This window comes from Protopterus annectens, chromosome 3.part0 (assembly GCF_019279795.1).
Source record: "Protopterus annectens isolate FY-2018-M chromosome 3.part0, PAN1.0, whole genome shotgun sequence".
Lineage (NCBI taxonomy): Eukaryota > Metazoa > Chordata > Ceratodontiformes > Protopteridae > Protopterus > Protopterus annectens.
Genome location: NC_056731.1, coordinates 1,136,410,484 through 1,136,426,382, shown reverse-complemented (window position 1 = coordinate 1,136,426,382; position 15,899 = coordinate 1,136,410,484). Strand labels below are relative to the sequence as shown.

The window sequence follows — 15,899 nt, the reverse complement described above, 5'->3', positions numbered from 1 at the left end:
GAACCTATGTCACATCATACAAAACTTCTTGTTTTAATGAATATCCTGAAACAAATAAAGAAAAAGAAACAAACGTACCTTCAGAACACCCCTAACACTTATCAACCTAGTACTAACACACACAACCGTGTACATCTTCAAATAATGAAGTTTAAGTCTCCTAATATGATCAATTGTTCCAGATTAACAGCCACACTCAGAGGCTTGAATAAACCTATAATAAAGGTTATCCATGCTAAGACATGTGATACATCCTGTGCTTCTACTTTCACTAAGTGCTGTCTGTTTTTTGTCTTATCTTTTTTCCTCACTCAAATGAAGAAAACAGCTTGAGTGCTTTCAGAAAACATTATCTTCTGGCCATTGAAAGAAAGAAGCATTCTGTTTTTATTGCCTCTTATTAGACCGTCTCCATAGAAACATGATGATAGATGCACAGTTCTATTTTACTGCACATATTGCAATGTAAACATGTAAGTGCTTGAGGGAAACACTATTCAGTATTCATTATATTCAGGGTTCTTTTATTTATTTGCTCCCCCTTAAAGACAAGGTCTTTAATCCTGTCATTCCCCTATTCAAAAATAAAAAAGCATGTCTGTTTTACTTATATCATGCTCTTTTGTCCAGGTTTTCTTCTCATTTTTACATTGCAGTGCTTACATTTCTTAAAAGTGAGCAAGAAATGAAAAAATAGGTGTACCTATTTACTTTAGTATCCCTATTACACACAAAATCAACTGAAGAAGCTTTACTTTATAGCATGCAATTAATGCCATGTATCATAAAATACTGTTAAGAACAAAATTTTATGTTACTTACACTTAACTCTTTTCTTCCTCTTCCATTCTCCTACGTGTTCCTCCAAACTTTAATAACATGAAGTAAGGTATATGTTTTGGAGCCCCTACAAGTTTAACAATGTCAAAAAATCCAATATTTTCAGGTTTTCTTATTCTGTCATACTTCACAAATGTAATTAATGCTTAGTAATCCCACATTTATTCATCACTTTCCAAATTGCTGGTTTTCTTCCTGTTGATGTCCGTCTCCCAAATCCAGTCACTGATTCATTTCCAATGTACTTCTGTTTCTTCTAGTCAACCCTTGTGCTTTTTTCTGTCTCTATGCATTTTCCTTTGGAACATTGGAAAAGGGTTCACTGACATAGTCTCTCTATGGGCTTTATTATCAGAAGAACAATAAGCATAATCCCCTTCTGTTTAATAACTCACTTTTTGTTGGACAAACTTTTGTATTTCCTCCTTAGCATGTTCTGCATCAAAGAATGATTTTTGACTATTCAGGAAAAATATTCATAAAATAGCTGGATACAGCAGCTTGAATCTCACACCTGCTTCTTGACATTCAGTGATTGCTGAAATATATTTTTCACAAGGACTTAGTGTCTCCCACTTTTAGTACTTTGTTCTGCCACAGTTTTTCAGCATCAACTCTTTCTGCTGATAGGAGGGTTGGGAGGGTGGCCTAATGGTTAAGGTGTTTGCCTTGCAAACACAAGGTGCAGGATTTGAGTCTCACAAGGGATAATTAGCTAAGCTTAAAATGGCTCGCAAGGGCAGTTAGCTTAGTACTAACCTATGAACCTATGAACCTATGATTGCAGCTTTACTAATAAAGCTCTGGGTTGCTTTCTTATAGCCAGATTTGGAGCATACACATGATGTGCCCTTTCAATTAATAACTTTTGCTGTGGAATACCAGTCCAGATGCTTGTTTGTGCTTTCATAAAATTAATACAATTTGTTCCTTCCAGTTTGTCTGGTAAAGCAGAAAATCTTAGGTTTTCTCTATGTGCTCTGCTCTCTACTTCTACCTTTTTTGAAATATCTCTTGTTGAAACAGTTTCATTCTCATCTCATCTGAATATCTACTTAAAGCTTCTCCCATTTTTTTCCAGCCTTTTATTTAAGATGGTATACTCCTTCAGTGTTCTATTTATTTTAATCAGCTCTGAACACATTGGACTTATTTTATTTTCCTCTAGATTACTGGAAGTCATACCTTGCACTAAAGTGGGAGCTTGAATTACTTTTTGCTGAACAGCTGCAGGATTCTTCCTAGCCAGTGTTTTCTCCTCACCTTTTGTGATTGATTTTCTTTCAGGTTTTCTTAATTTCTTTTTTGCTGGCATCCAGGCAGTACAGTTACTAGCCAGTTGTTGACATTTACGTAAAAAGTCAAATTTAGTGGCTGTCTTTTTTGAGTTTCTGTTTTCAGACTGGGAGAGATGGAATTAAGCTGTTACTCAGTGTGCAGCCATCTTGGAAGTCTACAAGCAATTAATCCTGCTGCATCACCACATTGTCCATACTTGGAAGCTCCTCCATCTGCCTGTGTATCATCTGTATAAATCTTTTCAGAAATAAAATTTCCATTCATTTGTAGCATCCCAAACCACTGCACTGTATATGGAATCCTTTCCCTCTACCTCTGACAGCACTGTTCAGTGTCACCACAAACAGAGTAGGTGGTCTTTATTTGTATACAAAAAACAATATATTTACAGTTTATGTGGTGTCCTGGCCAGTTTTCCCATAGTCGGTATAAATACAATGTCACGTCTCCCCTGAAAAGAGGCCAGTGGCCTTGTGTAACTAACCTAGTCAACCAAGTCTAAATTAATACAAATAAATAATTATTGTCTATCCTATCGGTGCACACTAGACAAGAAAATCTTGAAGAGGAGAATGTTGTATGTCTGGGAAATCAGGAGACAGATACCACCTCAGGAGGCAGAGGAGCAGATTTAGAAGTCTTCCTGAGTAACCCATTGTTGCCAAGTCCATTTTTCTCTTAGTAAAGGCATCTTTGAATTCATTTTAGCTGAACTAAGGATTTTTGGTTGAGACCTCAGAAGAAGGCATTATACTGTATGACTAGCCAAATGAGTGAGGTCCACAGCTGCATAGTAGTCTCTCTCGAGGGATTAGTAATCTGCTTGAGTTTCATAGTGGTCACATTGAATCCCTTTCTAACATTTATGGTAATTTTCTTGCTAAAGACGAGAACTTTTAATAGCAAAATTGGATTAAGTGGTTTTCATTCAAAGTAGTTAGTGACAGAGATCATCTAATTTCCAGAGGTTATACTGTGTGTACTGTAAAGACAGCTGTCATTTCAACAGACTGCACTTGCAATGACTCTGAGGTCACTGAGTTTAGTATTATTTCATCGGGGATACTGTTGTAGGTTTTTGTGAGATCAGTGTAGACTTTCTGTACAGTTAACCTCTTTCCAGGATAGCAGGATAGTTGTAAACTCCTAAAAAAAAGGTAAAAAAATTAAGGAGGAGGCATGAGCCTCTCTTAAGTTTGCATTGGTTCACATCTAGAAGCATAAGATTATCTGTATCCCTCTTTGTAAGATCATAATGGTCCTGCCATAGGATCATAAGATGTTACTAGGCTAATGGCCCTAGGGCCCTTACAAGCCTAGCTAAGTTCTACCCGTATTTCCACGATCAGCATCTGTTGTCCCTGTCCAAGAGGGACATAGGTGGAACCCCCCAGGTTAAATGTATGGTTATCCATCCAGTTGTTCAGACTGCATTTGAAGAGGGCCAGTGAGGTGCTCTGTTTGACATGAAGTGGGAGTCTGTTCCAAAGGTGTGGTAACCTGTGGGAGACCAATCTGTCCCTCCAGCAGGTTCTATTAATGTCTCATACCAGGTTAAGGTCTTTAGAGTGAGTAATCTGTTTACCATTTGACTTACAGAGATGCAGCATTTTCAGTAAAACAGGATCAGTGATTGCCTTGTATGCAAGGCAGAGATCATCTCTGAGTAGTCTGTATGAAACAGAATAAAGTGACAGTGATTTCAGATGATCTACATAGGACAGATGCTAAAGACCTAGAATTTGCCTTGCAAGGAACCTTTGTGGTCTCTCCATTTGCTGCAGGTGCTTGAAAAGATACATACCAAAAAGGGTGCTGTGCTCCATTATTGACCTGATGAGGGAAAAGTACAGGGAGGTTATAACTTCTTTTTTACTGGAGGCAATGTCCTTACTTATGAGATGAGCAGTATAGAATGCCCTACTTACCACTGTGGATACATGATGGTCAAAGGACCATAATGTTTCATAGAATAATGATAAGTTTGTAATTCTTGTGGTTAACCACAGATCCATCCTTGTAGATAAGGGCAGTTGTGACCTACCGTGGTAGTTTGAGGATTACAGTTGGGTAAAGATATATAGCTGTAAAAAGCATTTGCTAGATGCTTTTAGGGGTCTTTGAAATCATTTCATTAATTTTCCCCATGCCTGGTTCAGTCAGATCAGAAGGTATGATCATGAAAGTTGGATGTCACTCACCATCTAATTCTAGCTGAGGTTCTGAAGATGGAACTAAAGCTCTTAAATATGATATTAACCATGTCTAATGGTTTATACTGTGTTGCACTTGTGTCTTCTAGGATGCAATGCTCCTGAATATTATCTCTGAAATTTTGTATGTAGTTATAGAATGCTTTATTTTAGATTTTATTTGCAGGTTTTGGCTCATAAGAGGCCTTGGTGGAGTGGATAGCCTTTCTTAGCGCGTTTTGGAGTTAAGATGAGCTTAGTTTTAATTGTTGATATGTGGCCTGTTTATAGGTTATACAGAGTCTTTTCTTTCTATTCCATTGTTTGGGTTACCTTATAGTTTCACTTCTAGTGGTTGTTCATAAACTTCCCACTATATTTGTATTTAATGAGGATGTAGTTTGTGATACAGTTATGCAGAAGTGTCAGACTTTATTGAAAATGACCCCTGTTTGAAGTATTGGGAGCATTCAAGGTCTGGACCCAGTTAGCACTGATAAAGCCATCATTTATTTTGAAGAGTAGTCGTAGAGAGATCCCCAGTGTAGAGATATTGACTGTCAGGTTAACCTTTGTTTTGTTGAAAGATACCTGTCACATTCAGGTTTGAAAAGAGAAGGAGTAAGGGTTGCATGTCGCAGTGGTACGTGTCAGTGTGCTATCTGGCATGATTTTCCACTGCATGTTTTTTTTCTCCTTGCTGTTTCAGGCAGTTAACATTCATTAAATCATCAAGTTGGGTGTACTTGTCAGTCAGAGGGTAGTATTATTTTTGATCACTAATTTCTGTAAGTCACCAAAGTATTTTTTATATTCTTTTGTAATTAAAGATGGAGCTAGTAAACTAGTTAGATGGTAATCTGTGTCAACTGAATTGAAGACAAATCCAGAAATAATCAATGACACTTTTAATATATTAGTCCTGTTAACTTTTGATGTTGATACAATAAGAGAGTGTGAATTAATATACATTTTCTAAAGTAAAGAAGTCTATAACTCCAATTATTGTCATTATTTAAGTGTAATGCACCACCTCTTCTCCAAAAGTCACCAATTTTAAGAGCGATTAAGAGGGACAGAGCTAAAATTTGAATTAAAATCAGGAACGTTTCTGAAAATCAGAGCAGTTGGGAAATATGATCTGTGATGTCCTTCAGTTCCTATGTTGCAGGATTCATAACCTTTGGGATCCCACCTAAGTGACCCCAACATCCAGCCAGTATACAAAAAACTTTTGCTACTACATGGTGAAAGCGCTTATGAACCTTGAATAAACTGGCATTTTATACTGGATAACTTGGCCGTCTTTGAGTCCATCTGTTTTATTGGATTTACCTACTTGTTTTTGACTTTTATTAAATTCAATCACTTGGGAAGGTTGGTGGTTGTCTTTATAATACTATTAGCTTAATAATAAAGTCAACATAGTGATGGAGATCTTAGAGATGTAGAATTTACTTGTGAAGGGCACAAAAACAAAATAATAAAAGCAATGTTAGCTAAAGAATGCTGCTTAACTACAGGAACAGGGAGTTGTCCAGTGGCTGCAATATGTTTTAAGAAGGAGAATGATTTGAGTTTAACTTATTTCATTGTTGCCTGAAGTGCATGGCAACAGAAGTCCAGTGGGATTTTAGCTTTGTCACTCTTCAAAAGCAAGGTAAGGTGCCTTTTTTGCTGTTTTATTACAGTGCTGTGTTTTCTTTACAGTATCCTTAAAGTGCTAACATATTTGTGTCCTGACAGAAACTGTTGGTGGCATATGAGAATTGCTTAGGTCACACTGTTGAGCATGGACAATTATAAATAGTTCAAAGTCTGCACTTACTTTCATGGTAGATGAAACAAACTAGATGCAGTTAGATAAGTGCAGACTTGCAGTTTTGAATAAAATGGAGTGTTCTGCCTTAGACTGACCGTAATAAGTACCTTGCTCCACCACTGTCATTGCTAGAAGCTGTTGACCACTCAGAATGATGACTGAGCTGATGTTAATTATATGTTAGGAGACCTGCAGGCCAGTAAGAAGACTCTCAACTATTATTATTATGAACATTCTTACACATCTGTACAACATTGTACATGGATAAGTTCAAGACTTTACTGAGCTCAAATACATAACATATTTCATGATTAATTTACAGTGGCGGAAAGGAATAATTTGCAAGACGAAAATAAAAAGCTTATAGATCAGCTTCAAAAATTCTGTGAACAGACAAGGTAAGTTCTTATTTGGTACAGTATTGTTAATACTTTATGGAAGTAACTGTTTAGATAATTTGTTCATAGGTTCATAGGTAGGTACTAGGCAATTAGCCCTAGGGCCTGTATAAGCCTAGCCAAAAAGGTACCCTGGCTTTCGTCACCCAAGAAAATTATTTTCCTGTGCCTCTGTCGAGCAGAGCCACATAAGTCATCCCTGGGGTGAATTTCCTATTTCCCATCCAATCATCAAGATTTTTCTTGAAGAGCTAATGAGGAGCTCTGTTTGACATAGATAGGTAGTCTGTTCCAGAGTATGGGAAGTCTCTGGGACAGGAATCTATCCCTCCGGCATGTTCTGTTTATTGTGGTGACAAGTTTAGGTCCCTAGAGCATGTAGCTCGGAGGGATTGGGATTTCTTTAAGTGGAGCATGTCCAACAGCTCTGGGTTTGACATAGCTTTGTATGTTAGGCAGAGATCGCCTCTGAGTAGGCGATATGTGACGGAGTAAAGCTGGAGTTTTTTGAGATGGTCTGTGTAGGCATCTGTTTGAGGCCAGTAATCCTCTTTGTGAGGTATTTCTGTGGCCTTTCCAGTTGTTGTAGATGTCTTGTGAGGTACATACCAAAAGGGGCGTTGTACTCTATAATGGGTTTAATGAGTGCTGAGTAGAGAGGAACAATGACCTTTTTTTTCTGGATGAGAAACCTTTTGTGATGAGGTGAGCCACGTAGAAGGATTTCCTGACCACTGTGGTGATGTGATTATCAAAGGAGAGACTACTGTCCACCTGTGTCCTAAGGTCTCTTATCACACTTTCAGCGTTAAGTAGACTACCACTTATGTGGTAGTTCATGGGTACAGAGTTTTTACTAAAGGGGATGACAATACACTTTTTGGCATTGAGCTTCAGGCCATGTCTTTGACACCAGGCATCTGTCTCAGTGAGGCCCTTTTGTAGTATGTCCACATCGTTAGGAGTTTCGATTATGGCTCCTAGTTTGCAGTCATCTGCAAACTTTGTTAGCCAAAGTCCTTCTGTGTTAGCCTGTACTTCAGAGAAGTAGATACCAAACAGGAGAGGACCCAGGACTGAACCCTGTGGTACTCCACTTCTCACTGGAATGAAGTCGGATTTGGAGTCTGCTACTTTCACAGTGTGAGTTCTGTCCGTGAGCCAGTTGGCAACCCATCTTGTGACATAGGGATTTATACCTAGTTTAGTGAGCTTATCTATAATTCCAGAGTGGGGGATGGTGTCGAAAGCCTTGGCGAGATCTAGATAAGCTGTGTGAACCACCTTACCCTCATCTAAGGCTTTGGTGACTGCTTCAAAGAAGTCATTCAGGTTTAGGATACATGATCTGTCTTTTACAAACCCGAACTGAGTAGGCTGCAGAGTTTGGAGATTACCAATATCTTTGGTTATGAGTTCCATGATGATACGTTCTATGGCCTTGCAGACCAGGCTCATCAGGCTAATGGGGCAGTAGTTCCCGGGGTCCGTCGTGGCTCCCCCTTTATGGAGTGGGATAACCGTCGCGGTGCACCATTCAGTGGTCACAAAGCCTGAGGTGAGGCTATTACTGAACATGGTATTTAGGTAGGGTGCCATTTCATTCTGTAGTTTGTGTAGAACGCAGACTGGGATATTGTCAGGTCCCATGGATGCTGTGTTCTTGGCTTTGGAGAGTGTGTTTTTTTACCTGTGCAGCCATGATTACAGCAACTTTGCATTCTTCCGGTATAGAGATGGGCCCTCTAGGGGGTGAGAGGGGGGGGTAAAGTTAGCACTGAACCTGTCTGCCAGGATGTTGGCAATATCAGTTGGTTCTGTATATTTAGTGCCATTGTGCTGTAACTCAGAGCAGATCTGACTGTTGTTTTTAAAGGAAGTGTTTCCTTGTGTGCGTGTCTGTGTGTCTGTGTGTGTACATGAACGTTATTGAAGTATAACTTATCTCCCAAGCAGAGACACTTTTTGCAGTTGCACAGGACAGTCTTGGAACTCTATTTGAAAACAAACCAAGGCCTTGAAAATATTGGGAAGGTGAACTTGCTGAATGATGAGAAATGTGTTCATTCCATTTATATTGAATACTAGGTTCCATGAATAAAGAGAGACACTAAAATTGATTTCTTTACACAGCAAAAACTGCGAATCTGAAGATAATGGGGATCTGCATGAAGAGGGCATTATCCCAGATTCACCACTTTGTGCATTTTCTGTTTCAATGGTGAACAGAATGAGAAGAAAAAAAGAAGGCAAACACGTTCGATACATTGAGCAAGCACCAGCAGATTCACAGCGCTCCCCATCTGCCGAAGGTAACAAAATAAATATATAAAGTATTAAAAATGTTTATAGCTGACTACTGATAAGCTAAGGTAGTTATGTGCGTAACTTGGTTTAAAATTTTGCAAAAGTCTTGTTTTCAGATTTTTTCATCTGATGAAATAATTTTCTTTTTGAAATGAGTGTGTTGTTATTTTTAATGTTTATTGGTTTACATGCTTCCCTGTCTTTTCAGTTTGTCATTTTATAAATTACTTCAGAAGAGTATTGTCAGCACATTAACAGAATACTGAAGCTGTTTTTTTCACAAGAAATGTAGTGTGGATTAGAGAACTAAATAAGTTCATTATAAAACAGATTAGAAAGAGGATGAGACCAGCTACCCCTCTGGATAACCCGCTGCTAGAAAGGGTAGAGGATTCTACTCCAATTTTTATATGCTATTTATACAAGCAGATATGGCATTGCAGGTATGTTTGTAGCAGTATGGAGTCAACAGTCTGCTTATATGCACATGTCCAGCAATTTACTTTTAGTAGGCATGGTAGTGGAACAGGTGCCCTAGTTATCATGGATATGTTCTTATGACTTGATTTGCCTGTTTTGGAGGATATCATTTATGCATTTTCTGGTTAGACTTTTCACTGAGTCACAAACTCAGATGCAGCAAAGTGTGAGTAGAAAAGCTGTTTTCTCTGTCCAGCAGTGCATATTTATGTGCTTTTGTGAAGTTTGACAGATTTCTTCTCTGTTTTATGAAATAAGTATTTGTCAAATATGTAAGAAATTAATGAGAGAAATTCTATCAGAAGTGCGATTCTACAACAAGTTTCTATGTCTTTGTAATCTGAAATTCTCCTCTGACACATAAAGTCTTTATCTCTCTGTTATGTTGACTTCCTTCTCAAAAGTAAACTGTTGTGTCTAATCAACCTAGATTAAAGAAAATTAAGCTAAACAACTCAATAGCTTGGATAAATTCTGTAGTAAGAGATTCACTATGGGATATGTATGGAGTAATGTTGGCCTTGAAGTCATGTAGTTTCTGGCCGTGTTGTTATTCTTAATGACAACTTGAACTTTTCTACTGCTTTCTTTCTGACATTGCTAGCATGTTCTTTAAAAAATTGTAAAACAATGCTTTAAAGCAAAATGTTTTAATTCTTGTTACCTGAAGTATTTCTGAAAATAAAGTTGAATTTTCTGCCTTCTTTCAACAGATCAGGTTGTACCATCCCTCCCATCTGTCCATGCACCCCACAATATGATTTAGAAAAGAGTAAGCCTGAATATTATGAAAGTTTGGAAGGTCATGATGAGGAGCAGGAAGATGGTATTCATCTCAACATACTAATTTTTATATAATTTACAATTGGTGACTCAATATTTTAAATGTTTCAGCGACTGTATCTCAAGCAAGGTAGATTTTTCATGGACCTTGCCTTATGGCTCTTTATCCTTCCCTCCTTACCTTTCCTTCGATAAGCATGTTGACTTTTTTAACATCTTTTTTAAGTCAGGACAACATCACATTTTAAGTTGTAAAACAGGTTTGCAAGCAATAATAATAATAATAATCATAATAATAATAAAACGTAATAACATTGTTATTATCATGTGGTATAAATATGTTGTCTTTTTAAAATTTTCATTCACTCCAGAGTTGTAGAAGTTACTTACTTTCTGCCTTCCCTTAAACTTCATTCTTTCTCCTGAACATTATTTTGCATGTATTGCGCCCACAAATTCAGTTTATTTCTGTGACATTTGCTCCTTCCCTTTTTCTAAAGATTCCACATCCAGTTCCTTTATCTTCTTTATAATACCCAGAACATTGTTTATGGTGGGAATAGATTTTGATCTTAATTTTGTAGTAACTGCTTTTTTGGCATTAAGTAACAATAAACTTGGTAAAGCCTTACTAGTCATTATTTTAGCTACAATAATAGAATCCCTTTTGTCCATGCACCTAACTGCTTCATCTTATGTCTCCATAACTATGGGGACTACTGAACCATTTCATATATGGTTACATAGTTTACTGCTGTAGCCCTTGTTATACCTTCATTTATTTTACATCTCAAAAAGAATGTCTCAAAATGTTCCAAGACATCAAAATGTCCTTTTCAAGCTGCATCTAGTACAAAATAATATTTGCAAATTAAGCTAAATGTTCTTGAGTACCATTTCAGTTATATCCAAAGATTTGTGAATCTCTTATTTTCTTTGCCAACAGCTCAAATATAAAGCAAGTAACAGTGAGGAAAGAGGACATCATTGCATGGTTCTTTGGCTCAAGCACAGCTTATCAGAGATGAACCCTCCAACCTTAATTCTTGCCTTCAACCCTTCTTATATCCTCCCTGTTAACCCTATTATTCTGTCAAGGAACGCAAATGCTACCATTGCCCTACTCTTAAAATCCCAGCTGTCTCTATCAAATGCTCTCTGTGCATCAAGCTCTAACACCAACATCAATGTTTTCTTACATGATGCTTCCGTCTGGATTGTCATTGTTCTGTTAATGTCAGATGATTGTCTCCCTGCCACAAAACCACTTTGGTCCTTATCTATCGAGTCGAATAACTACATTTGCTATTCTGTATAAACACTTTATAATCATGGTTGAAAATTAAAATTTATCTATATGAAGCTGGATCTGAGGAATCTTTACCCTCTTTGTGTAATAAAGCTACCATAGCTTTCTCCAAGATATTGGTACCACCCATTTAAAACGTTGTTAAGCAAAACCTTCCAAATCTGTATCGCTTTCTTCCCTCCTGACTTCCACATTTCCACAGAAAATACTGTCTTCTGGCAATTTCTCTGTTAATTGATTATACACACTATTTTTATCTCATCAGATCTCTTCATCACTTATATATTATTGTTGAGCCTCATTTTCATATAACCTTAGCACATTAAATCTTCCTTAAATATTTCCATATGTGACCTTTCTTGGCTTTCCATTCTACTGCTTTATGCAAAGTTTCATAAAATTTCCAAAATGTGTCTTAATACTTCCAGTTTTTTTTTTTTACCATTGAGTCCCTAAGTTTGGCTACAATTCTTTCTACATGTTGTCTATATCATTTTGCTAAAGCTCTTAGATCTGATGTTGTCATTTTCATTTATTCCTCAACGATTGGGTTCAGAGCCCATCCTCAGATCCAACTCTGCCACTTTCTTTTGCAGAATAGTCTCTGACTCTCGAGCTCCTCCTTTTACCATAATGCTCCTGATCACTGTTTACCACAGATTTCATTTGCCACCCTGTCGATTGGTTGGGATTTTCGAGTTCTAGGCAGTTTTGTGAGTGATATTTAAATTTGTTTCTAGAATATTAAATCTTTTTCTTCTTTAGTGCGTTCCTCTCTTTACCTTTTTAGACCCTTTTCTCTGTCTGACCCTTGTTGGTAGCCTCTTCTCTTTTTTCTTACCTCCCCTGAGGTAATCTTTTTACATTGTTGGTATATGCTTCCTTTTTTCTTCCTCTTCCTTCTAACTCCTTCTCTGATCTAACATGCAGTTTTAAAGATGTTGGATTTGAAGATCCTGAGAGTCGTGGCACTGGATTCAAGAATCTTACCTTCCTTGACTCTGACTCTTTTCCTGATCTGTTCAACTCCAAGCATTTCAGAGCAAAACAAGTCTTGGAGCTGAAGTGTCGGCATCAGTACGGGGGGGGGGGGTGACTTCGACTTTGAGGGTTTCAGAGCCGTCACTTCCCCACGGCGCCTCGGCTTTGGACAGCTCGCGTCCAGTTCCCTTCTTAGGGGTGGAATCCTGAGGGAGTGGAACATTAGCTGAGCCAAGAGCTTCAGCTCTGGGGAGACTGATTTCTACTTCTGGACTTTCTGACTTTGAGGTAGTGGAAAAGGTTTTCTCCCATCCAAGGGATTCTTTGGCTATCACCTCTTCAGATCCTATTCCCACTCTACCTCCGGATTTGAGTGCTGCATCTCATCATCTTATTCCAAAGGGACAGCCAAGTCCATAAGGGCTTCCAGACAGTCCCTGCACAGGGTCTTCCCCTTTCTTCTGACACTTCTCCAGAGAATCCCACTGAAAAGGTTCCTCAGAAGAACCTGTGCCAAAGGAGGCACGTAGATTCCCTTCAGGAACCACTGACAGAGGACACTGATTGAGATAAAGAGGAAGTATCCCCCAGATCTCCACCAGAAGATGTGCCATTTGGACACATTTTAGAAATCCTGTGCCGAAAAGGTGGATGGTCTTCCCAGAACCCTTCTCAAGAAGAATCGGTGTTCCTGGAAGCTTTCGGATCTGGCCCATCTACATCTTGGGTTACTCCCTTCCGGTGGATGAGCTTATCAACCTTGTCTCCTACTGGGCATGGAAGGAGCTGGATTCCATACAGCCCATCCCCATATGCTCAGACAAGATCCTCAGTGCACCATCAGACAGGCAACATTGGTCCAAGGGGATTCCTTTAAATGTGATGGTTGTTGCGGCAGCCAGAAAAAAGGAGCTAGCTGAACAAAGCTCCTCTGTCCATCCCCCTAACAGAGAATCTAGGGCTTTGGAGAGTTGGAAAGCGAGTATATGCATCAGCAACCTTTGCTATATGATCACTGAATTACCTGGCACATTTTACTAGGTTACAGAGGGACTTATTAAAGGAACTCTCTAACACTACCCCTTGGTCCATGTTGGCAGAGGAACTAAAAGCTTATTCTTTGCAACTGGCCGCTCTACAATCTATATCAAGTGTATCCATGAGATTACTCTCTCACATGGCTGAAGGTTCCTCATGGGCCACAGGTTCAGGGATATCCATTAGGAGGCATGCCTGGATGCACTTGTGTGACTTTGCAGATCCTTTTAAAGTGTCATTCATTAATGCTGCATTCATGGATCCACCCGTTTTGGGCACACTGTTAAAGAGACACTTTTCTGTAATGAACAAGATAGAAAGACTGTATCTGCCGCAGAGATCTTTCTCAAGAAATCAAAGTGGTGGTAAGTAAATGGGTTTTGGAAATCACAAGGGTCTTTTCAAGATTCACACAGAAATTTTTTTTCTCCCAGAAGCAGAAGAATAATTATAATAATGAAAGATGCCGTTCATGTGGCAGAGGGGGTCTGCAAAATCAAGGGTCTAGAGATTCTTTCTCAGACAGACCCTTCCAGCATTCCTGAAAGGTTGCCCAACTGTTCTTCTGTGGAGACAGTTGGGGGACGCTTGACTATGCACCCAGAAGCCTTGGCAGTTTTCACAAAAGACACATGGGTGCAAAGAATAGTATCCAGAGGATATTTTATTCCCTTTTTAAAAATTCCACTAAGTGTGAGAAAAAGTCTTCCCAATGTTTTACCCAATCAGCAGGAGCAAGCTGTTCTGGAGGTCCAAAAGTTGCTAGACAAAGGAGACATTCAAGAGGTCCCACCAGACCAAAGAGGATATGGTTTTTACTCAAGGTTCTTTTTAGTGCTAAAGAAAACAGGGAATGTGAGACCCATCCTGGATCTCAGTTATCTAAACAAATTCATGAAGAACTCCAAATTCCACTACCATTGCTCCAGAAAGGTGACTGGATATGCTGGTAGATTTGAAGGATGCATACTATCACATAAACTTGTACAGATGATTCAGAAGATTCCTTCACTTATGGCTGAGAGACAGTCATTATCAGTTCAGAGCCCTTCCCTTTGGTCTCACCACAGTCCTCAGGGTGTTAACCAAATGCATGGCAGTGGTTGCAGCTCATCTAAGACTGCATGGATTCAGGGTGTTTCCTTATTTAGATGACTGGTTTCTCACAGCATCAACCAGGCATCTGTTGATAACAACCAGAGCATGTCTTCTTCAGTTGATTTGCTCTCCAGGTATCACCATAAATCTTGCAAAATCCAAACTTCAACAAGTACAAGTCTTGGAGTTTATAGGGGCTCACCTAGGCACAGTGAATCTTCAAGCGTTCCTACCACAGAGCAAAATTGTTACTCTAAGGTTTCATGTCAATCAGGTTCTGTCTCATCCTTTTCCTCCAGCCAAATTGATTTTGAGAGCTGTGGGATCGATGGCTGCTACAGTCACTTTAATATCAACAGATTGTTTTGACATGAGAATCCTTCAGTGGACTTTACAAGTGCTGTGGTCCATTCTATACCAACCCTTACTATTTCCAATAAAACTGTCCAGGGTATGGAAGGACTCATAAGTATGGTGGATCCAATCCAATGAGATTTGCCAAGGTCGCCCCTTTATCCTTCCTCCACCCATCACTACATTGACCACAGACATCTCACAGTTTGGGCGGGAGGAGGCATTACTTGGGACAGACTGTTTAAGGCACATGGACCCCAGTAGAGACCAAATTGCATATAAATGTCCTGGAGATGAAAGCGGTCCTATTAGCTTTGCAGGCCTTCCAGAACTCTCTCTTTCTGGGGAAATTGCTATTCAAATGAACAATATGTCAGTGGTTTGGTACATCAACAAACAGGGGGGGACCAGATCATACTGTCTTTGTTGAGAAGCAGTGAGAGTTTGGCAATAGGCAATCTCAAACAACTGCTTTCTTATAGCGACACACATTTTGAGGAAATCAAATGTACTAGAGGACAGGCTCAGCAGAACTATTCTGATGCCTCACGAGTGGTTTCTCAATCAGTCAGTGGCCAGCCTGAGGTCAACCATGCTGTGACCTATTCGCCTCTCCCCTCAACAACAAGTGCAGCAGGTTCTTTGCCCTAATCCCTCCTCAGGGCAGTCACCGAGAGATGCTGTAGACCACATTTGGCCCTCCAGTCTTCTTTATGCTTATCCTCCCCTACTCCTAATTCCCAAGTTTCTTCAAAAAGCTTTCAGGTTGAAGAGCAAAGTAATCTTCATTGCCCCTTTTGACTTTGGCAGATTTGGCTTCTCTTCCTGTGGTCTCAACTAATGTGTCCTCCATGGACATTGGATCCCAGGCTTAACTCATCCGGACATTCCAGGCCTCAAATTAACCACATGGTTTCTCCAATTCCAATGATGGCTAGACATTCCAGGCTTTCCTCTCCTGTTGTAAGAATTTTGTTTATATATTTTTTTTTTTTTTT

The 15,899-nt window shown here is 39.1% G+C and overlaps 1 protein-coding gene across 3 annotated transcripts in view; it reads left to right on the top strand.

The window, feature by feature from the left end:
• Nucleotides 1-15,899, top strand: part of RBBP8 (RB binding protein 8, endonuclease) — a 2,682,217-nt gene that overhangs the window by 1,379,518 nt on the left and 1,286,800 nt on the right. For all 3 annotated transcript variants that reach the window (XM_044065365.1, XM_044065366.1, XM_044065368.1), the window contains 2 exons: nucleotides 6,476-6,551; nucleotides 8,685-8,863. In XM_044065365.1, coding sequence (XP_043921300.1) covers nucleotides 6,476-6,551; nucleotides 8,685-8,863 — 255 coding nt within the window. The remainder of the gene's footprint in view (nucleotides 1-6,475; nucleotides 6,552-8,684; nucleotides 8,864-15,899) is intronic.